Source organism: Trachemys scripta, chromosome 2, assembly GCF_013100865.1.
Source record: "Trachemys scripta elegans isolate TJP31775 chromosome 2, CAS_Tse_1.0, whole genome shotgun sequence".
Taxonomy (NCBI): Eukaryota; Metazoa; Chordata; order Testudines; family Emydidae; genus Trachemys; species Trachemys scripta.
In genome coordinates, this window is record NC_048299.1 from 73,784,772 (window position 1) to 73,809,672 (window position 24,901).

The 24,901-nt window shown below is 40.7% G+C and overlaps 1 protein-coding gene across 3 annotated transcripts in view; it reads left to right on the forward strand.

The window, feature by feature from the left end:
• Positions 1-24,901, forward strand: part of ANO10 (anoctamin 10) — a 233,773-nt gene that overhangs the window by 33,456 nt on the left and 175,416 nt on the right. For all 3 annotated transcript variants that reach the window (XM_034760861.1, XM_034760862.1, XM_034760863.1), the window contains 4 exons: positions 4,865-4,939; positions 7,045-7,227; positions 18,041-18,232; positions 20,477-20,605. In XM_034760861.1, coding sequence (XP_034616752.1) covers positions 4,865-4,939; positions 7,045-7,227; positions 18,041-18,232; positions 20,477-20,605 — 579 coding nt within the window. The remainder of the gene's footprint in view (positions 1-4,864; positions 4,940-7,044; positions 7,228-18,040; positions 18,233-20,476; positions 20,606-24,901) is intronic.

The following is a 24,901-nucleotide window of genomic DNA, read 5'->3' on the forward strand; positions in this document are numbered from 1 at the left end:
CATGCATATTCTGATTCTGGCATCAGACTACCTAGCCATAGAGTACATTAATCGAAAGGTGTATTTCTCAATGGTTCTCCGGGTGCTTGTGGATCACCATGGGCATTTCATAGACATTAGCGCAGGCTGGTCCGGAGACTTGCATGATGCACGCATCTTTCAGAACACTGGCCTGTTCAGGAAGCTGCAAGCAGCAACTTTCTTCCCGGACCAGAAGATCACTGTAGGCAAAGTCAAAATCCCCATTGTGATTCTGGGAGACCCCGCCTACCCCTTAATGCCGTGGCTTATGAAGCCATACACGGGGCAACTTGACAGCAGCAAGGAGCGGTTCAACAACAGGCTGAGCAAATGCAGAATGACTGTTGAGTGTGCTTTTGGCCGTTTAAAAGCCTGCTGGCACTGCCTCTATGGGAAACTGGACCTGTCTGATGACAATATCCCTATGAAAGAACAGGAGTACTTGTGGCACCTTAGAGACTAACAATTTTGTTAGTCTCTAAGGTGCCACAAGTACTCCTGTTCTTTTTGAGGATACAGACTAACACGGCTGCTACCCTGAAACCTGTCAATATCCCTATGCTTATAGCTGTGTGCTGTATGCTCCATAATATTTGTGAAATGAGGGGTGAAAGCTTCACTCAGGGCTAGCCAGCCCGCGCCACTTCCAGCAGCTCCCATTGGCCTGGAGCAGTGAACCGCGGCCACTGGGAGCCGCGATCGGCAGAACCTGCGGATGCGGCAGGTACACAAACCGGCCCAGCCGGCCAGGGGCTTTCCCTGCACAAGCGGCGGAACAAGTTTAGGAACCACTGGACTAGAGCATTGCTGAAGTCAGCTGGTCTCTGCACAGCTGCAGGGGTCTGCATGTGTGGATCACAGTGCAGGATCAGGGCTAAAGCCCTCATTGAGGAATAATTACTTATGTTTGAGAAAGAGCAAATAAGTGTTAAATGATTGAACATGTTTTGTGCATGCCCATGAAAAACATTTATATATATGTGTGTGTGTGTGTGTGTGTGTGTGTGTGTGTGTGTGTGTGTGTGTGTGTGAAAATACCTGAGAACCGTAGCTTCCATTCTGTGGAGTTGCATTAAAAAAAATTGTTCAATTCAGTAATGCTGTATCTTAAAGATTTTTTTGTTTCATCTTACAAAATTGAATGTTTCTTAAGCAACATTAAATTGTCCAGACTGCTCATGTCCAGGCTGATCCAAAGCCCATTGAAGTCTTTCCATTGAATGCACTGAGTTTTGGATTAGGCCCATGTTGTATTCATCTCTACCCAGATATAACGCTGTCCTCGGGAGCCAAAAAAATCTTACCGTGTTATAGGTGAAACCGCATTATATCAAACTTGCTTTGATCCACCGGATTGTGCACGCCCCTCACCCCGGAGCACTGCTTTACCGCGTTATATCTGAATTCATGTTCTATCGGGTCGCGTTATATTGGGGTAGAGGTGTATTAGAATACTATTTAGATTATTAAATTTGCAACTTTAATATTAAAGTATGTACAATGTGGCAAGGTAACTCTTGCCATGGAAACCTTAATATTTTCTGTTTTTTGTGTGTTTATATATAAACAATGTTAACTTCAAATGTAATGTATTAAATACCCCATGCTACTTTTTGAAAAGTGGTTAATCAGTTTTGGTCCATCAACTTTTGGGTGCCCAATTTGAGGAGATTTAAAGGGGCTTGATTTTTAGAAAGTATTGAGCACCTGCCTTCTGCTAATCAGGCCCCTTTAATGTGTTTTGAGACGGGCATCCAAAAAATAGTGGTATTGCAAATCTCATTGGTCACTTTTAAAAAATTTCTTTGTTTTTTCCTCTGACTTACGTTTTTGTTATTAAACAATTTTTTGTTCCTGTTGCTTATTCCTTCTTGTCAAGTTATAATCTGCTATAATGATGTAGTTCCATCCGCAACTGATGGACAGGATTCTGATTTCAGGTGAGAAATAATAGGAGTAGATAAATGTTAAAATAAAGTTCCATTTTTTGTATCTCCAGTAATATATAAATTAAGCTTAAAAAAAAAAAAGCTGGGAGAAGAGAAATAAATCATTGTATAAGCATAATATATTAAAAACATAAATTTGCATGTTTGTGCAATATTATAGTCAGTGGGTGTGATGTTCTGTACCTCGGGGGAACGCCCTACACCCCCATGTTAATCCTTATAATATGATTGTGTGGTAGTCAATGCAAAGATTGTCATGTCGGGTGTCTTCGGAAGGCTCATGATGATGCACTGAGCATTGCTATAGTAATGTTATAGGTTGTAATTTCATGTATATAGTTATGAGGCTGAAAATGTGTCCTTGTGGCTTAAAACATGCCCAGGCAAAAACTCTCCAAGAGCAGAGGGGCTGTTCACACCTCATCAGGAAATGGATGGGATAAACCCAGCCCAGCCTCACAGGAACAAAGGACACTGGCCTAGGCAGCAACAAAGGATCTGTTGGACTCTTGAGTGAGTCACCTTCCTTTGGTCAGTTTGGGACTACTCTTAAGGAGGGGAAAGCCAAGAGGGATGAAAGAACATGGTAAAAGGGAGAGACATTTGCCATGCTCTTCCTCGCTCTTCCACCTCCATCTACAGACATCACCATCAAGCGATGAAGCGCTGATCAAAGGGGAGAGCTTGGCTGAAGGGCAACCAGCCAGCCTGTGGTGAGAAGCATCTAAGTTTGTAAGGATACTGAAAGTGTTAAGATCAGCTTAGAATGCGTTTTGCTCTTATATCATTTGACCAAATCTGACTTGTGCTTTGACTTATAATCACTTAAAATCTATCTTTGTAGTTAATATATTTGTTTGTTTATTCAACGTGAAGCAGTGCGTTTGGTTTGAAGTGTGTCGGAGACTCCCCTTGGGATAACAAGCCTGGTGCATATCAATTTCTTTGTTAAATTGACAAACTCATATAAGCTTGCAGTGTTCAGTGGGCATAACTGGACACTGCAAGACGGAGGTTGCTAGAGTTGTGTCTGGGACCGGAGATATTGGCTAGTGTCATTTGGTTGCACAATCCAAGGAGCAGCTTACATGCCAGAGGCTGTGCATGAACAGCCCAAGTGTGGGGGTTCTCACTGCAGAGCAGGGTAAGGCTGGCTCCCAGAGTCAAGAATTGGAGTGACCTAGCAGATCACCGGTCCAAATAATACCAGGTGAATGTCACAGTGGGTTTTGATTTTTTTTTTTTTTTTTTTTAAATCCGGTTAACATTTGCTAATTTTGTAGGAGTTCTTTATTTTTCTGGTGAATCACTGCTGTAGTCTAAAATACAACTCTGGTATTTTTGATGGAGGTCACTCTTGTGTTGTTACATTATGCAGCTAGAGATGGCTAGTTTTCTGTGGTTAATGAAAGACTTACCAAAAAGGTATTATACAAAACCATTGGCTGCCTTATTGTACATAGGAATCACATTTATGCAGATATAGTTTTGCTTCTACAGCTCTTTGTCAGAAAATGGGAATGTTGGCTATTTTGTGTAGTGTGTGCACAAAATAAAATAAATATTACATTTTATATTTGTGTACACACATATCTAGTTTATATAATAATGTACAATCATATACCTTTATGGAACCCTCAACAGATGCATTCTCCTATCTTGCAAAATTTACAGATGACAAATGTTATGGCAGATTGGTACTTACAAATTGCAGAAGGAAGAGAGCCTAGGGGGCTCCAGAAGAGGGGTGAAATAAACAGACCTCCCCTTTCTCCCCAAACTCTGCCAACACTGATGTCAAATAGGATACATTTTTGGGAGGTGATCTGCTGGGGAATCCATTGGGAGTTGTGTATATATATCCAGAAAATGTATCCTTCTTGCTACATATATCCTTTCATTTAAGCAAGGTTCCAAATTCATGCATACAGTCGTTACACTTTAAAATTCATTCTTACTTTAGAGACCATACCAATTCCAGTGGTATTTTCAATTTTAAATATATGGAATATCTGTCAAACTTGTGTAATCTTTTAAAACTGATTGAACCTAACATGCAACTGCAGTGTATATCATGTATATACACCCACTTCTCAATGAGTCATCCAGCAGGTATATATTTATAACGTATTTCCAACACTGTGACATAACTTAAAGAAACATTGTCATCTCAGTTTAGAACCAAAATTTGTCCTTCAAATCTCTCCTAAAGACCTGCTTTTATTTTTGTGCCTATGTGAAACTGGCAACTGATGAAAACTATGTAGATGGCTGTAGGGATTTAATGTTTATCTGCTGTATTTGTTTACTTACATTTTGTAAGTTTAATATAGCTATGCATATATGCCGTGAATCAGGAAAGCATGTAAGCACATTAAGTGCTTTTCTGAATAGGAATGTTTCCCTGAAAAGCTTAAAAAAAAAAATAAAAAAGCTAAAAGCTGGGATTTATAACAACATGCTCTTATTACTGTTTCTTCTCCTTTTCCCTCCTCTTCTCCTTTTGAGTTGTTTGTTTATACGCCTTTGTTGTGTCTGGGACAGACGCTACCTTCTTACTCTGTGTTTGTACGACGCCATAACTGACTGGAGCTTCTAGGAATTAGTACATTGAGAACAGGCTCAGATTTTCAAGGTAGCCTAAAGTGAAATTGAGCTATCTAGTTTCACTGAGAAAAATGCAAAAGTAAATGCCATAGACATTGAAAAGTAGGTTAGAAAATCTAAGTTGTTAGTAATACAGGTACTGAACTTTGTAAATGAAGAATTTTTATCTGAACAATAATTCTTTAATTGAATTAGCTGTTACGTTGGGTGCTATTTATTGCTCATAGTCTACATTTGCTCTCTTGAGCTTGCTTTTCAATAATACTATTTACATTTTTTCTTTGCAGTTCAACTTTTTAAACTGCTTTGCCTCCCTCTTCTACATTGCTTTTGTCCTTTTTGATATGAAACTTCTGCGACAGGTGAGTTCTGGAAACTGTAAGATATCTAAGAAATATAGGGATAGTTGAAATAGGAATTCAGAGGGTTTCTATTGCTTTTCTAATATAGGATATGTATTCACCCTCTCTTAATAATTTCTGGTAAATCCAGTTATTTGTATTTCAGTGTCTCTAATATATTTGCAAAGTCATAACAATATGAAAGAGTCACAAATAAAACCTACAAATAAGAAAATATTTTCAAACAATTTGACCTGCAAAGAAGAAAAAGGTGGGTGGGAGGTTAATATCTTTTTGATATATAAACAAGGCCTGAAACCTTTTTTCTCTTGCCTTTTTTTTTGTTATGCAGTAGACTTTTCAAATCTTGTCTGCATTGTTTTTCCCGAGGGACTCTGTTGATGACTGGAGAACAGTAGGATTATGACTACCATAAAAACCAAGCATTTGGAAAGAATTGAAGGGAAAATCATTTTTAGTCACTTTTTAAAACTCACTCTGTTTTTATTGATATCCATCTAACTTAAATGCATGAAAAATCGGAAGAAAAGATGTCTTTGTTTCAAAATTTAAAAATCTTTGATTTAAAGCTGATAACCCTTGAACTTGAGTTCTCTGGTCCTCCAAGGAGACCTCCAGAAAAACCAGGAAAGACAAGACTTGATATTGCTGATATTTTTATGTAAAATGCAAGTGGAAAAGAAATTAAACAAAACAAAAATAAATCCAAACAAACTTTCAGGTTTTCTTTATACAGTAACTCCTCACTTAATGTTGTAGTTATGTTCCTGAAAAATGTAACTTTACGTGAAACGATGTTAAGCGAATCCAATTTCCATTACATTAAATCCAATAAGAATTAATGTAAATGGCGGGGGGTTAGGTTCCAGGGCAGCTTCCCCTACTCTGCAAGCACCAGGGGTGGGAGGCTCAACCCTCAGCCCGCCCACTCCAACCCTTCCCCCAAGTCCCCATCCTTGACCTGCCTCTTCTCCCCTCCCACCTCCTCCCCCTTTACTTCGCACGCTGCGTCCTGGCTCCTCCCCCTCCCTCCCCTCCCTGATTCCTGTTGCTGCGTTTGGGATGCAGGGGAGGGAGGAGGGAGGCGCGCCAAGTCCTCGCTCCTCTCCCCTCCCCCCTGCCTCCAAAACACTGCAAGCCAGCTTATTGCCGCCAGCAGGAAGCGGGGGGAGGAAGGGGAAAGGCGCTGATCCGCGGGGTCTGCCGGTGGGCAGGAGGCGTGGGGGCTGGGGGGCGTAGGGAGGCTGCCAGCTGTGGAGAAAGCAGGCAGCCAAACAACACAAGAGTGGAGCATTGCACAACTTTAAATGAGTATGTTCCCTGATTGATCAGCAGCATAACAACGAAACAACGTAAGCGGGACGACTTTAGTTGAGGAGTTACTGTATATCATAAAGAACCACAAACTTTTTTTTTGTCTTTGTGGGTAATTTTTTAAATAAGTAAATTTAAGCAACAGTTTAAACCTACAAATTAGAAAATGTCTGCAGACAGCTTAAAAGCAGAAAGTGAAGAAACAAAGGCCAATATTAAAAACTGTTGGCTTTTGCAGTTGAGGAGCTCCTACTCACCCGGCTAATGGGAGTTTGGAAGTGGAATGCTGGTCTCATGAATTACAGTGTCACTTAAGATTTTCTTGTGTTTGAAATTGTCCTTTGTTTTTCTTGGTGTGGTGGTTTCTGAGCTGCTTGTCCTTGGAGCTACAAGAATTCCTCCATTTCCCTCTTTTTATTTTCCCAAACTCTAGTTATAGTGACCCTTTATCTGAAAAGGCCACAATTTGGCTTGCTTTGGAGCCCATTTAGCTCTATTATTAGTTTTGTCAGTGGGGTTGTTACACGTGGGCAAAGCATTCATTTTCCTCACAAGAGACTGAGTGTACAGTCTGCTCAGCACTTAGTCCCTACCAGCCCATGGCAAAGACTGGGAATTAGATCCACCTCATGTGTGTTGTGGTATTGCTAGACCACTAGACTGGCTTGATATTTGCTTTTATTGTCATTATAAATAACCATTGACAATGTTATCTAAATGCACAAAATAATAAATTTTAAGATATATCACAATTTTGTTAAATAAATGTTGTTTTGTTTAATTTTCTTAAGAGCTTGGCCACTCTGCTGATAACTTCACAGATCCTTAATCAATTTGTAGAAGCCTTACTTCCTTACTGGCTCCAAAAGAGACATAATAAGAAAGTGAAGAAGAGGGTCTACTCCATAAAAGTGGATACTGATCTTTCATTATTTGAGCAAGTCAACCTGGAAAAAGAAATGGGCACCTATCTTGTAAGTTGAACATATGATGCTTTGGTACAACTTTTGAAATTTACTGCTGACAAAAAGGGGCCATATGTTAATTTTAGATAACTGTAATGTAGTGGCTTGTGAAGAGAAGGAACTGTTTTATTTTAGACGGGAATTTGAAGATGTGGTGTAAACATTTTGGGTTTTGTGCGTTAGTCATTATGTGTCCCATACAAACAAACCACAGAACCATTGAGAAAGCTAAATTGCTAACATAACAACTGCTTCAGTCCTAAAGTAGGATATAAGTTGCTGAATCAGAAATATTTGGTCACTTTTTTACCAGCAGAAGGTAAAATAGCTTATTAGTCTAAGATGTTTTGTGCAAACAGATATGGAAAAAATCATGTTGCAATTTTAAATAAACAAGGGATGATACTAGAATACATTATACTCAGTTCTTTTGGTGCCTTTGGTATACATTACACTTGTGTGTCCTCTAGGGATATGAATATTCTAATTACTACCACTTCATAATTTCCACTGTTAAAAATCAAAGGATATGTCTAGAGCAGGGGTTCTCCAACTTCATTGCACCGCAACTGCCTTCAGACAAGAAAAATTACTACATGATCCCAGGAGGGGGAGCGAAGTCTGAGCTCGCCTGAGCGCTGCCGCTCTTGCGGGTGGGGGGGAAAGTGGGGCAGCCAAAACCCAAGCTCCACCACCCCAGGTGGAGGGGCCAACGCCAAAGCCAAGGGCATCAGCCCCAGGCAGGGGGCCTGTAACCTGAGTCCTGACACCCAGGGCTGAAGCCTGACACCTGGGTGGTGGGGCTTTTGGGCTTCAGCTTCAGCCCTGGGCTTCAGCAAGTATAAGCCAGCCCTGACCACTTTGGGGTCCCGACCCACAGTTTGAGAACGCTGGTCTAGAAGGTGTAACCTAACTCCTATTTTAAAACTTCTTTACTTTCTAGTTATTTCCACCTTTTTCTTGTTCTATGTCCCTGATTATGCTTACTAAAGATGCACACATCCCTGCCACCAGTGCAATGATATTCTCCAAAAATACCTGTGCCAGTGGTTTCTTGCTCATGAGTCTTTTGCTTCTAACAAAAGCCTATGAAGGAACTCCCATAGTTGAAATATTCTGAGATGTCGAGGCACCTCATGCACCCTTTTCCTAAGGTCAGTTCCTTTCTAATTGCCTTTGGTAGAGCTGCTACCGTGACTTATCAGTACTTTGACAATTGGTCTGGCTCACAGCATCTCTCAAAATTTGCAGCATTTCTGGTCTTCCATATCCTTGTTGGTCAGATTCTTAATTTAAAAAAAAACCTTTCTCGAATTCTGGTCCCTGTGTGCATTTCACTTTGGGTACGCATGCACACCAGGTGCCTGAGACGGGAAGGGTTTTTTCAGCAGCGTCTGCCTGTTGGTCTGTGCCAACGCCATTTGCCTCTTTGTGCTCCAGTCTGAGGGTATAAAGGGCGGTTCAGACTGAATGCCTCTCCAGTTCCTTCTCTACCGCTGCATGATACGAGACAGAACTTCTCCAGTGTCCTCTGAGTCTTTTTCTCTTTGAACCAGTAAGTATTTTAGGTTATTTAAATAGTTTTTGTTAGTTTAGTATAGTATTAGAGTTACATCATTAGATAGTATAGTCTGTGGCAGAGGGCCTTCCCCTCATCCTCCATACTAGGTCTATTGTGCCCCAAATCCTGACTTTAAGAAATCTCTGTCCTACTCTCAGGTGTTCCCAGTTTCAGATGACCAGCAGCGGTGTCTATATTGCCTCAGAGAAGCCCTGGTCCGTTCCAACTGCAACTGCCGCTCCAAACTGGGAAAGGCAGACAGACTCAAGAAATACCTTATGGAGCATGCCATGAGGCTGCAGTCTGACCCAGCCTAGACAGCCCCCTCCCTTTAGAGTGGCTAGAAGTGCCAAGAAACACATTGCCAAGCTCGTATTGGATGCAGAGGCAGGCAGAAGTAGAGATATGGACTCCTCCTATAAATCTGCATATGAGAGTAGAAAACTCTCATGAGTTGGGGAGAGCCCCTGCATTCAGATCATCCCTCTGAGCAGGAGAGCCTTTTCTCTAACACCATCTCAGTCAAGAGATGCTCGTGGATCTTTGAAGATCTGTAAGGAGGCCTCAGCAGATCTGCAGGCTCCAAAAGAGAAGATGGTACCAGTGGGCTCAGTCATACCACCAGCACCAAATGAACATAAGCACTGGACCACAAGAGCAAGCAATGAGCGGCACTGTCCAAAGACAATCATACGCTGTTGGCTCTGCCACACTCCAGCAATGAAAATAACATACTAAAACCACCTGATACTCTTCTCCTGATGTTGCAAAAAGAGAGAAGCCCTCATCTTTCTGAAACTAAGGAAAGTTTCACATCACTGGAGGGCTTTATTATACTTCCTGATCAGGAGTCTCCTATTATCTCAAACTTAGTCCTCATCAGCGAAATTTTGACACCATTGGTTCTGGGTTGGAGTGACAGAAGCCATTTTCTGATCTGTTCTACCAAGTGGGATCTATCATCATTACTGTCCCGACGGCATGACTGATACAGGTGCATCCCATGTTTTTGTCTTTGGGAAAGTCAGTTGCGGGTGAAGAACCTGCCTCCCACACTCAGAAAAAAGACTTTAGCCTGAATAGAGGATCCAAAACCTCAGGGATCCTTCTCATCCACATAGTGATATACTGGACCCAGAATAGTAATACCCCATGGGGGTCCTCTGCAGCCTAGGTATAAGCCAGAACTCTGGCCATACTGGGGACCAGGGATTTGTATGCACGGTACCATGAACTGATTCGCTCACAATGTGAGTCAGCCATTTCCACCAAGGGAGGAACCAGTCCTCTTGCAATTACCATCTTAGGAGGAGGAAGAACTAGTAGAGATGGATCTGAAGGTACCACCAGCACTGACCGTGTTTTCATAGTTTCTAGATGACGCCATGGCACTGGCTTCACCATCGTCACCTGATGATTTCACATAGTTTCTAGATTTCCTGAGGAGAGTGGCTGACACTCTGCAGATACCATTTGGGAGTTCAACTAACTCCTCATAAATTTCTTGGCATCCTGCAAAGTGAAGGACCAAGCAGTGTCGTGCTTCCATTCCATGAAGACATTATGGAACCAGCTAAACTTATCTGGCACATTCTGGCAACCTGGGCTGCTACCTCTAAAAGAAATGAGAAAAATATTAAGGGCCATCAAGAGAAGAGAGTTTTTGTATACCCACCTGACCCCAAACTCCCCAGTTGTTCAGGCCAAGATGGAAAGGGGCAGACAGCACTAGGCCAGATCTCCTCCCTCAAATAGAGGGATATACCTGTTGAAGATCTTTACATCAACCAGCCTGCAATTTAGAATAGCTGACACGCAAGCTTTATTTTCAAAATACAACTTTATTAATTGTTCTAAATTCCAAGGATTTGCAAACAAACTCCTACAGGAACACAAAGTGCAGTTCCAGGCATTGACTGAGGCAGGAAAGCTGATAGCCAGATCAACCCTGCAGTCTTCCATAGATGCAGCTGGCAACATCATGAGCCATGGCTTCAGCAATAGTTATGTGCAGAGCGTCATGGCTTCACTCTTTGGGATTTCCGTGCAATTTACAAGCTGCAGTGGAGGATCTGCCCTCTGAAGGGAATAATCTCTTCAGTGACAAAACAGACAAGTCTTTGCACTCACTAAAAGACTCAAGGGCAACCCTATGCTCATTAGAAATTGACAGCGAAGACCTGAAGAGAGAGAACCACATCCTGGAGACCTCATACGGTGCTCCAAGTCCTCCTTCCATCAATGGTCTTAGGAGCTTCTGCCAAAGAGGCAGAAGATACAGCACAGTAAACAAATGGCTCCTCCAATGCCTTTCCAGTATCAATCGCAGGTCAACAGATGCCATTCACACTACCCAAGTCTGCTCTTTTATATCAAGTACCCATTTGTCTGTTGTGATGGTCCATTTTTTCCATACTTGGAAGGCCATCATAACAGACAAATGGGAACTTGATACAATACATTCAGGCTGCATCACTGGCTTCTTCTCTCTTTCCCTTCCCTTTTCAAGGATCCCTCTCACAACAGGATGCTCTCTCAAGAAGCTATAGAACTCAAATTACTTCCCAATACCAAAGAAGAAAGGGGACTGGAGATCCATTTTAGACCGAAGACAACTTAATATCTTTATTTGCAAGCTGAAATTTAGGATGGTTACTTTTGGTATCTATCATCTCCTCATTGTCCAGAAGGGATTGGTTCACGACTGACAATATGAAGGATGCCTATTTTCACATAGACAACCACCCTTCTCGCAGATGGTTCCTGAGATTCATCATAGGGAATGAACATTTCCAATACAAATTGCTTCCCTTTGGCCTGCTAACAGCACGAAAGGTAAATTTACCAAAGTTCTCTGGTCATAGCAGCTCGCTTCCATTGTCATGGGTCGTCAGTCTTCCCCTGCTTAAACAACTGGCTATTGACAGGGAAATCCTACCAGGAGATACTTTCAGCAGCCAACCAACTGGTCAATCTCCAGCATTCACTAGGACTGCACATACACTTAGAAAATTCCACTTTGGTGCCAACACCAGTCCATAGAATTATAGGAGCAACCCTGGACTTGATCACAGCCAAAGCATTTCTCCTGCAGGACAGATTCCAGGCTATCAAACATCTCGCTGTGCAACTCAGGCTGAGCCCACAGATGCAAATCTGCTCCTGTCTCATCCTTCTGGGTCATATGGCATCTTGTACTTACATTTGTGAAGTTATGTTCTTGCTGTCTACAGGCCCAGCTTTGCTCGGTTTAATTACTAGCCAGAGTCGTTATGAACAAACAAATCTTCCCTCCCTCAAGAGGTTAGGGCCTCCCTGAGTTGGTGGGAGAATGAAGATCGCATGTGTGTGAGAGTCCCTTTCTCTCCAACCTTACTACAGAAGACTGTCATCACAGATGCCTCCATGTTTGGCTGGGGTGTTCACCTGAGCAAACACTCAGTTCAAGGCACATGGTCAGCAAAAGAAAACAGAATGGACATAAACCAGCTTGAATTGAGCGGAGTTTGGGTGGCTTTCAAGCATTTTTTTTTCCACGCTCGTGTAGTCTTGCCACATTCTAATGATGTTGGACATTATTACCTCTGTGTTTTATATAAACAAACAGGGAGCCATGAGATCCATCTCACTCTAATGCTGTAAAATTATGGAACTGGTGTATTCAACATCAGCAGTGCTCCTACCGGGAATAAACACCATCTGGGTGGACAGCCTCAGCAGGTGCTTCTCTCAGGACCATGAGTGGGAACTTCACGACTCAGTAATACAGACAATATTCCATCTTTGGGGGTCCCCCTCCTGCGACTTCTTTGCCTCCCGCAAGAACAAAAAGTGTCTGAAATATTGCTTGGGGTGAGGGTTGGGGGAGGGGCAGGCTTGGGTCAGAACTCCATGGGAGATGTGCTTCTGGTTCACTGGTCAGGACAACTAATGTACATCTTTCCTCCATCTGCTCAGGACGTGAGGTAATAAGAAGAATTCAGCAGGGCAAGATGTGATCAGTAGGATCCTGCTCCTAAGTGGCCCAAGGCAATTCTGGTTTCCTAGCCTCCTTCAGTTGTTAGTTCATCCACATGACAACGTTCCAAACCTTCCCAGACCTGTTGACACAACACAAAGGCAGAATCAAGCATTCCAATTGAGACTCACTGCACCTGCCAACCTGGTGTTTGGATGAGCATTGAGCCTAGAGAATAAGTGCTTGAGAGATATCCAGAAATGTCCAGGCTATTCTCAACAATAGTAGAAAGGAGTCTACTAAAATGCAGTTATGCTGTCAAATGGAAGGAAATGATTTTCCATCTGGGCTCATAACCAGCACACTTCTTCAGAGGAATCCAGACATCCCTGCTATCCTGGATACCTCCTATCCCTAAAGACCTCAGGACTCTCTCTCAACTCAGTACGCATTCACTTTGTACCTATCAGTATCTGCCATTCCCTGATCAGTAACTACTCAATTTTTGCCCATTGTTTTACACTCTGCTTCCTAAAATGCTTGCTTCAGAGCATTCCACCTGTAAGCAAACCACCTCCAATGTGGGACCTTAATCTTGTCCTGTCAGTGCTCACAAAAACTCCATTTAGCATCCAGCTTGCTATAGCATCTCTCCTTGAAAGTAGCCTTTTTAATAGCCACCACTCTCTGAGATGGGTGGGAGAACTAGGAGCCCTTATGGCAGATAAACTATACACAGTTTTACACAAAGATCAGATCACATTGAGACTGCCAACTAAGTTTACTCCCAGGGTGATTTCGGACTTTCACCTCAAAGTATTAACTTACCTACCTTGCAGAAACCATACACTTCTAATGAAGACAAATGTCTACATTCCTTGGATAGTTTCAGAGCAGTGATTTTCTATCTGCAGAGAACAAAACTGTTCAGAAAGAAACCTAGGTTATTGTTTCGTTTAGCAGAATAGATGAGAAATAAAGCTGTATTATCCCAAAGACTCTCTGAATGGATGTCTGTATGCAACCTCCAGTGTTATGAGCTAGCCAACACTAGCCCACCACAAGATGTGAGAGTTCACTCTGCCAGAGCCCAGGCAGCTTCAGTGTTGTTCCCATTGGTAAAATTGGCAAAGCTGCCACATGGAGCTTGATACATACCTTTTCCAGACATTTAAGCCATAGTTCAGGCCTCAGCAGCAGAAGCTTCCCTGGATATTGTTGTACTCCAGTTGGCTGTTTTCCCCCACTTGTGCTTGCATGCACCTCCGTAATAGATACTGCTCCTCGATAACCCACAGTGAAATACACATAGGGACCAGCACTTGAAGAAGCAAGTGAGGTTACTTACCTGTTCTGTAACTAGAGTTCTTCAAGATGTGTGGCCCCATCTGTATTCCAGTACCGCCCCTCCCCTCCCCACCGCTTCAGATAATGACTTGATTTGTGGTAGGGAAGGAACCAGAGAGGCAATCAGTCCTCACTGCCCGTTGTTTCCTTGGATCAGTGCACAAAGAGGTGAATGGCATAGGTGTGGACCAACGGATGCTGCTGGAAAAAAAATTTCAACCTCAGGTGCATGGTGTGTATCCGTACCCAAAGTGGAATACAGATGGGACCACGCATCTCTAAGAACTCTAGTTATAGAACAGGAAAGTATCCTCCCTTTATTGCTGTTGTCATTGTCTAGGGCATCGCTTTCTTGTCCTGTTGGCAGCTGTATCTGTTACATTTTTTTTAATCTTATAAACCACCTTCAAACTTTTCTCCTCTCCGTGGGTGCGGGAGTTCATGGGGAGAAAGTTCATCTCTGGAGAAAATAAAATTATTTATCAGTAATTATTTTTCTCTGAAGATGTATATGAAATTTCCCAGTAGATTGCTTTTTCCCCACCCTCTTCTCATTGTTTAGAGTGTTCTGTAATTTTTTGCACATATTTTTTTAACTGTATTTTAATTGACTTTATTTTGGAAATTACCTCTAGCCTGTGTTTTTTTCTTTTTTCTTTTTAAGGAACTGACAAGACAGCATAGGGCACTGACTCCAGAACTCTGTGAGTTGCCCCTAAGGGTTCCCCAGAGGCTCAGAACTTTTACCCATAGGAGTTCCTGCCTGGTCAGATGCTGGAAGCACAGAACCAAAAATGTTAATGCATTATAATATATAGTTTCAGAGAATAAGTATTACAGTTAAGTAATTTATCTCTTAGTAGGCAGTAGTTCATGACACAATTTGGAATTTGCCTAGAACAACAGATCAACTGCTCCTCTTGTTGCATAAAATGCTGCAGAATTAGAAGCAGGAGGCAAATATTTAAATAGTATTTTTACATCTTAAAAGTTCTATAAGTATTAATCCTCACAACACCCTTGGCAGAAAGGTAAATATTATCCACATTTTACATATGCAGAAACTAAGATTCAGAGAGATTAAGTAATTTATCCAAATGCACATTGGCCCAATCTCCGTTCACTAGATTACATGTACTTAAGGGCTCAGTTTTACTTCTCATCTGAAAACTAACAATAGCTCTGCATTGTAAGAGTGAAAGTGCAGTATTACACCAGTGGTTTTCAAACAGTGAACTATTGGTGGTCAACAGAGTATTTCTAGAATTATAACTTTCACAAGGGAGAAACATCTGTCTGTCTTTAAATGCTGATATTTCCAGGAGTCTAGCATAGAATCATTGTAGGATTTCCAGTGACTTTCAGCCAACTACACTTAAAAAAAGCAGAGCAATCTCTTAGTCCTGCCAGGTTGCTTCATACTTATCTTTGTTGGATTTTGGGGGGCATACATTTAATCATTCAGATCCAAAATTGGAAGGATACCAAACAAACAAGACAGATCCAAACTGCAACATGGAGAGAGTAAAACTGTTGAGTGCTGTTGGGATAAGAGGAGACTTAAATACTAATAGTGTAGGGCTTTATGTTAGGTAGAAGATATAAAAATGGGAGGGAAGGGGAAGATGGTCCTACTCAAACTGCTACACCCATTGCACTAAAGTGCATCTTGTCTCTTTAATACTTCCCTCATTTTACTACATTATATAACTGATTATTGTAATTTTCACAAGAAAGTTGTGGAAATAAGACTTGGAGGTTGGGAGTGGAGCTATCCCTAAGATGATCTCTATTTTAAGTAATAGCATACAGTATGAAGACTTCTGAAAATCCATCGTCTTATGCTTAAACTAGCTGCTCAGAACTGGGAAGTAGTAGTGGTGCCACCTATTCCTCCCCTCTGTGCTGCACTGAGAGCCTTAAAAGGGCATATCTACATGTACAGCGCTACAGCTGCGCCGCCGCAGTGCGTCTGGTGAAGACACTCTATGCCGACAGGCGAGAGCTCGCCTATCGGCATAATAAAACTGCATCAGCGAGCGGCAGAAGCTATGTTGGCAGAAAAGCTTTCCTGCCGACATAGTGCTGTCCACCCTGGCACATATGTTGGTGTAACGTATGCCCTGAGCGACACAAGTTATGCCGACATAAGCTGTAGTGTAGACATAGCCACAATGTGGATGGGGTGAGGGAGCAGCTCCAGGAGTAGCCTGCAGTAATCAAGAGGAGGAGCTGAAAGGAAAACTTTGCTCATTGCCTGCAGCACTGTTTGAGTGATCATAACAACAGGGGCAAATGTGTTACTGCCACTCTAGTTGAGTGACACTTGGAAAGTATCCTTAAACAAGCAGGAAGTAAAATTCAGAGTTTATGTAAAATATTTCTGTGGGTATTTCTCAGGGTTTTTAAAGGTTAGCTCCCCTGGGGTCTAATCTGTAAATTAAATAGCTTATCAGACACAGCTATGCTATGCTGCTTAACAGTGAGCTTGACTGGGGAATGTAGCTGAAATGGCCCCCTTCTCCCATATCCATGAGCTGATTTCTGAGCTTGTAGGCTTCTACTGCCTCTTTGTGTTTTGCTGGTGAAAATACATTAGATACCAGAGAGGCTAGCCAGCTTGACAGCTCAGCTTTCAGCAGACATACTGAAAAGAGCCACGCTACTGATACAGAGCCAAAAATGGCTTTCTTACTTTTTTCATGATCCTCACTGTAATTATTTAAAATACTCTCTAATCTTTATTTTTTCCCCTCTCAAAATGAAATATGCTAAACGCGTCTCTCTCTGAGGGAACACTGCATAGCAAGAAATAGTTAAAATGGAATCCATTTGATGGCTTTTCATGGTCAGGAAGCAAACATAACTATTCTCTTATGCAATGGACACTTTTTCTTAAAAGGTATTATACTATTTTGTAATGTTAGATGATTTTTTATTTTTAAAAATTTTATTATTTATTTTTAAAAAATATTTTATAAAAGCATTTTATTAATTGACTATGAAATTTGTCACAATAAAAGGGTTGATTAACTATCCAAACTGTTGGTTTAAAGGTTAGATGATGGACATTTTGCAGATGTGCCCAGGACACGCTTTTTGCATGCATTTGGTATCCTATTCAGTTGCCAGAACTGCTTCTGATTTGTCATGCTATAGTTTCAGTGTTTGTCCTCTCAAGTAGGCCGAAGGCTACTAACTTTGCCTTTTGATTTTAATATGGCGTAGCTCAGAAAGACAAGAAAAAGTTTACATGTACGTCAGCCTACAGTTGCTTTTGTTTATCGTTCACACTGGCAGTCTGAAATGATAACATTTTTCTTAGAGGGACAAGGTAGGTAAGGTAATATTTCTTATTGGACCAATTTCTGGTGGGGAAAGATGCAAGCTTTTGAACTTGCATAGAGCTCTTCTTTTCTCTTTTACTAACAGAAGTTGGTCCAGTAAAAGACATTACCTCACCCACCTTGTCTCTCTAATATCCTGGAATTAACACTGTTACAACAACGCTACAAACAGCTTGTTATGCAGCTCTTTGAAGCTTGTCATACTAGTTTAAAGTCATGGCAACATCTTACCTACATTGTGGTTTGCCTGTAGTTACTACCTCATTGAGGTACTGGGAAGATTGAATATTTAAACCTGTTTATAGGATTAGTTCATGTTTTTTAATGTTTTATATCAATAATAAAGGTATTTACCAGTAATATTGTAGAAAGTCCTTTTGACCAAAAGAACACTCTTGCCCCCATCATAAACAGGATTAGAATAAAACTCCAGATTAGACCAAAGTTAAGTAATTTAGAGGATAAGTGCTTTGGGTTCCCCTGCTGCTCCTTCCTAAAAAATTGAGTGGGGCTGGGGAGGAAAGCATGTGGTTACTATCTTGTTAATTCTGCTTTTCATCATATATTTAGATATGGATAAAATGTGCTTATTTTGTCTCTGTTTTTCAGGGCACCTTTGATGATTACTTGGAGTTGTTCTTACAGTTTGGTTATGTGAGTCTTTTCTCATGTGTGTATCCTTTAGCAGCTGTCTTTGCAGTGCTAAACAACATCACAGAGATGTATTTTGATGCCTTAAAAATGTGCAGGGTCTTCAAACGTCCATTTTCACAACCCACAGCAAATATTGGAGTTTGGCAGGTAACCTGGTTTTCACTTTTCTTTATTTGTTTGCACTTGTACGTCACCATAAGCTTAGGCTGCTTGTTGTTCCATCAATTGCTGTTAGAGTGTATTAGAGACACCTCTCCTCTTCATTGCCTTAGGACGTTACCCATTTCTAGTAGGATTTTCAACTATCTGCCATTCTGAGTTGCCTTCCTTAATCCCATCTTCCTTTGGGTTTTTTTGGACTACATGTATTGCATTCATATTGCAGTTGCAAGAGACAGCAACTTCTTCTTTTTAAGACTGCAGTAATAAGTTGTTAGTGATCATGAAATAGGTTGCGGGTGGTGTCAAGTGGGTGGTCAGTGTTAGACCCAGTTTTATTTAACATCTTCCCTAATAATATGGAAGGGGGGACAAAGAGCACAACAATTAAATTAGTATTATTTTAAATTGTGAGGTGTTGAAAATATTGTTGGGGGGGAAAATGCCAAATGACAGAGATTAGATATATGAATAGGAAACAACAAAGGAGATTAATCTTTTAAAAAATACAAATAAATCATTTTGAGAAAAAATCATTAGAAATGCATCCAGATATTCACTGGGATAGAGTTATATTTCGAAGCACAATAATGCTAGATAACACTAAGGGGTGATGGTGGACAGCAACTGCACATGGTATACATTTGCAGTATGCCTTTTGGGCTGACCACATAGAAGTAGCCACAACCAGCTAACATTTTAAAACATTATTGTCTCTGTATGTACTAGGTGTTTAGTGGTCTTTGAAAATGTGTAAATTAAAACATGTTAGTTAATACACTTTAAATCACTGTTCCTTTCCCCAGAGTAGATGATCTCTTAGAAGTCTTATTGAATTTAATGGCTAGTTCTTTTTTTTTTTTACACTTTTTTTATCTCATTCTTTTCAGTTAATTATGGGAATGTGTTTAATTTTATGAATATAACAAAGTAAATTGCTTTTAGTAATCAATTTTGTGTATGAGGTGCAGTAGTAAGGTGTTAGATTAGATAGAGGGTATTCTATGTAAAGAACATTTGAATTATTGTATTGGCCAAGCTGAGTCAATGATTTATTGTCATAGTGAATGTAGTTTCTGCTGATTCATCATGGCAGACACTATGTTTTGCCAGTCTTCTTTACTCACAAGGAGATTTCTCATTTATAAGTCAGATTTTCAAAGGTATGCACAGTATTGCAGTTATATTTGCATGCACCTATTTTATGCATGCTTTTTAGATCATGAGCTCCTCAGTGCAGGATTCATCTTTCTTGAATGTATATAAAGTACCTATCATGTAAACAAAAAATAACACACACATCCATTATGTCCATGTAAATCCAGGTGTCTGGGAACATGCACATAACAAGTCAGCCACCTTGCTGGCATGCGCATGTAAATACTTGATGTACAGATGAAAGCGTATAATTCTGTGTACTTGCGTTTGAAAACATGGCTCATTTTATGCCAACAAGTTTTGGCTGGCAGAATGAGTTGTTTAAAAATCTTATTCTGAATCACCCTGGTGTTTTCATATACGTAATATTCCAATACTTAATATTGAAGATACAGTAAAAATCTGAGCATAGAACACCAGAAAATTTCTTTTTAAATTCAGATTTAAATGCTAAAATACCCCTGATTAAAACTTTGCCCTTTGACACTGATTACGTTGGAGGTGGCTTTTCCTTAGGAACACACTGTACACCAGTCAGTCAGATGGCTTATGTGTAGGAGTATGTGCTACCATTTGCATGTTCACGTTTTGGGTCAGATGAAAGTACTAAAGATAGGGATGCCACTCAGCCATTTTTTTTTGAGTTAATTCTGATTTTCAGGAAATGATTTCATATCCTGCAAATCTAGCTTGTAAGATGTAAATGGTCCCAAAATAACTTTCAGGGCCTGTGAAATATCATCATATTGTGACGAACAGTGCTTGAATTTTCCCCACAAACACAAAGAAGAGGCAACCATAGCTGTAGAGGTACAGTTTGGAGGGTGCTAATGATGGGTTTTGTGATGGTGTAACCCTGCTTGTCCATTTAAGAGGAGATGATGACAGGTTCCTGATAGAATCTGTTCAACTTTTCATCCAGTAGAAATCAAATTTAAAGGAAAAAGGAGCGTAAAAATGTTGGGTCTGTCAGAACTTGGTACATGTGGGAGAAACCTTGTCCCAAGAGGAGCAAGAGGACTGGAGGTAGTTGACATATTGCTTTAATTATATTCCATTTTTGTTTTATTTCAGTTGGCTTTTGAAACTATGAGTGTTATCTCAGTAGTTACTAACTGTGCACTGATTGGATTGTCTCCACAAGTAAATGCACTTTTTCCAGATTCAAAAACGGACCTTATTTTGATTGTGGTATTAGTGGAGGTAAGTATGAGATTTAAATATCTGCATGTTTTTTTTAGTAGCAAATGCCATTTACATCACTTGGAATTTCTAATATCTCATTTTTCACATCTTTTTCTCTCATTTACCAGGAAATGGAAATTCTAGCATCAGAATGGGTTTTTCATTGTTTTACTCTTATATTAAATTTTTATTCTTGGCACTTTCATCTACTATGGATGTTGCACCTATGCTCTGCCACATAGTCTGAAATATTAAGTGTATGTTGCATTATATATTTCAAGAAGGATTTAATAGTACTAACACAAGAATAAACTTAGGATTGTGATGTAGACATAACCGAAGTTGATCTATATTAGGTTGACTTGCAGTGCCTCCTGCCCCTGTTCCTGAGTGGAGCAGGGGAAAGCCAGGCAGCCTTGTCAAGTTCACTGCTCACTGAGCTGTGAAATTGACAAGGCTGTCCAGCTTGGTGTGTGGGGGGCAGGGCTGCCACTGGGCTTCTCACCCCAGCTGTGATCAGGGTCCGAAGCCGCCCAGCTTTCCAGGGGAGCAGGGGCAGCAGGGCTCTAGCTGCCCAGCTTTCTTGTCACTTTCATGGCTCCTGCCGTGAAAGTGACAAGACAGATGATGTAAGGGATGCAGGGTCTACACAGCATCGCCCAAACTACATGGACATAAACCTTACGCCTCTTGTGAAGGTGCAGTTGTTGTACTGGTGAAGTAGAGCATTGCATTGGTGGAGGAAGACTACTGTGTAGACAATGACATAATTAGGTCAACATAAGCTGCCTTATGTCAATGTAACTTTGTAGTGTAGACCAGCCCTTGGTGTATTTCATTCCTCGGGGTCAGATGCTCTCATACTGGGGTTTATGGCCCCAACAGATCAATAAAGATTTTTTATGAGGTTTACAGATTGTGTAAATACATTTTTATTGAGAAAATGCAGACAAATTATCCAAAAATGTTATAAAAGCTGTAAATCATGTATATAAGATATAAATTATAACAGACGGTGAGAAACATTAAAAGGAATAAGTGAAAGGGAAAGATTTGAAAAGAAATGGTCACTTGATATTGAGGGTGGAGGGAGAGAGGAATGTTCCATATAGCAAGAGACTGGAGAGGAAAAGTCTTCCACCCTAGAATTGGCCAGATTGTGTGAAAGGCAAGAGTGTAGGCTGATGCTGGATGAGCAAATAGTGAGAAGGGGAGTAGGAAGACACTGGGGGCTGGTCTACACTACTGCTTATGTTGTTGTAAATTACATCGCTCAGGGGTGTGAAAAAGAGACCCCCCCCCCCCCGAGCGACGCAAGTTATAGCAACCAAAGCGCTATCTACACTGGTGCTATGTTGGTGGGAGATGCTCTTTAGCTGACATAGCTTCCACTTCTCGTGGAGGTGGAGTAATTATGCTGATTGGAGAGCGCTGATGTAGCGCTATAGTGTAGACTTGCCCTAAGATCGGAAAGTTTTTTCCCAGAGGGAAGAAAGCCATTCAGAAAAGGACAGAACCACTGTTTTAAGAGAAAATGATATTTCTTGCTTTTCATATACAAATGTAAATTTTGGTTTTGTGCTGTAAAGTTTATAACAGAGTAATTGTACTTGTAAATTGATTTTAGTTTTTGTTTGTTTTAGATTTTATTAATACAAAGATGTTGGAATAATGCATGTAAATAAAATTATTACCGTATAGTGTAAGCTTTTTACACTTAATTAACATTGAAATCATTTTATAGAACTGGCTAGTCATGATTTGTTTCCCTTAACTGGCTAGCCATGATTAGACATGGTCACTTAGGATTTGAGAAGGTTAAAGTATGCTTATTTTTGACTTTTTTGTGTAATGTGTAGCATTCTTTAGCATTGTAAGACTGTTGATTTATGTTCTCAATTTGTTACAAATTGAGAAAATAGGATATTTGACTTTGATAATAGGGAATATCTAATTTTGAAAGTGCTTTTGGACTTTGCATGATTGTGGTTGGACCCTTACAAACAGAGGAGAATAAAAACCCTTATACTTGTTTTTTTGGATTTTTTAAAAATCAGGACGTACTATTTAAAAGCTTGTCAGAAACTGTACATTTTTAAAATTAATGTTGAAAGTATCATTGCAAACTGGTTCCATGGTTCCCTTAGTTTTTTCATTGCATTACTACAAATTGTTTTACTGTCTGAGAAATACAAGAAGAAAATCACAAAATTAAAAACCTTTTGTCAGTGGGTAAGAATGTACTTTTTCTTAAGTTTGAAACAAAGCATGGTAAAGCAACTAATGATTGTTTATGTGGATTTTTGTTAGTTATGTCAACTCCAGCTCCCACTGCAAAAGAGCAGAAGGAAAAGAATGTTAAAAATGATGTTTAAAAACTTTTTTTAACATTTCCAGGCTCCCGATACACACTTTTTTGTAGTCAGTTTTTTAAAAAAATATTAAATTTTATATGATTTGAACTCTACAGCCTTCTGAGTCCAAAGTTATCAATATCAATCAGGCAATGGTAGAGTGCACATAATTTTGCAATATTTTCTATAATACAAGTTATTGAGAAATGTTATATGAAGACTGTGGAGTTAAAAGAAAGTCTGTTCTCCAGCTTGTATAAAATCTTTGTGGGACAAAGATGTGTATATTGGTAAATTTATTTTTTTTAAATTGTATTGAAACAGACAAACATAATGAGCTTACTTTTCATTTACATAAGACAATTTACAATGCTCTGGCAATGTAACTTTCTTCATAACGGAAAAGAAAGGAACCAAAGAATACCCACAGTATTCTTGCCGGCAAGTTAAAGAAGTATGGGCTGGATGAATGGACTATAAGGTGGGTAGAAAGCTGGCTAGATCGTCGGGCTCAACGGGTAGTGATCAATGGCTCCATGTCTAGTTGGCAGCTTGTATCAAGCGGAGTGCCCCAAGGGTCGGTCCTGGGGCCGGTTTTGTTCAATATCTTCATTAATGATCTAGAGGATGGCATAGACTGCACTCTCAGCAAGTTTGCAGATGCTGGAGGGTAGGGATAGGATACAGAGGGACCTAGACAAATTAGAGGATTGGGCCAAAAGAAACCTGATGAGGTTCAACAAGGACAAATGCAGAGTCCTGCACTTAGGACAGAAGAATCCCATGCACTGCTACAGACTAGGGACTGAATGGCTAGGCAGCAGTGCTACAGAAAAGGACCTAGGGGTTACAGTGGATGAGAAGCTGGATGAGAGTCAACAGCGTGCCCTTGTTGCCAAGAAGGCTAATGGCATTTTTGGCTGTATAAGTAGGGGCATTGCCAGCAGATCGAGGGACGTGATCATTCTCCTCTATTCAGCATTGGTGAGGCCTCATCTGGAGTACTGTGTCCAGTTTTGGTCCCCACGCAACAAGAAGGATGTGGAAAAATTGGAAAGAGTCCAGCGGAGGGCAACAAAAATGATTAGGGGGCTGGAGCACATGACTTATGAGGAGAGGCTGAGGGAACTGGGATTGTTTAGTCTGCATAAGAGAAGAATGAGGGGGGATTTGATAGCTGCTTTCAACTACCTGAAATGGGGTTCCAAAGAGGATGGATCAGGACTGTTCTCAGTGGTACCAGATGATAGAACAAGGAATAATGGTCTTAAGTTGCAGTGCGGGAGGTTTAGGTTGGATATTAGGAAAAGCTTTTTCACTAGGAGGGTGGTGAAGCACTGGAATGGGTTACCTTGGGAGGTGGTGGAATCTCCTTCCTTAGAGGTTTTTAAGGTCAGGCTTGACAAAGCCCTGGCTGGGATGATTTAGTTGGGAATTGGACCTGCTTGAGCAGGGGGTTGGACTAGATGACCTCCGGAGGTCCCTTCCAACCCTGAGTTTCTATGATTCAAACTGTTGTAATTAGCAGTTATGTTGTGACGTGTCTGCTCATTGACTGCAAGAGAGAGAAAAGGGGGGAGTGACTGACTGACTCTTCTGCCAAATAATCCTGAACCTAGGGGAAAGTTTCTTGGGCTGGGTTGGGAATGAGGAAACTATGAGTTCCTATCTCACCTTTACTGTCAGTTTATATTCCCATACACCTCATCATCCTTATTATTGACTAAATCCATGAACTCTATTTCTAAAAAGCAGTCAAGGACCAGCATCCATCAAATTCACACTGTAGCAGAAAATCGTAATAGAGACCTCAGCAACATTAAGGCAGAAAAATATCCCAAATGTCTCCAACAGATGCTAAGCGAAAGCCTAATGGCATTTGGAGTGTTATTACCAGTGCGGTGGGCAATATGAAAGGAATGCAAGAGACTTCTCCCTTAATTTGTTATTGCTGTGCTTT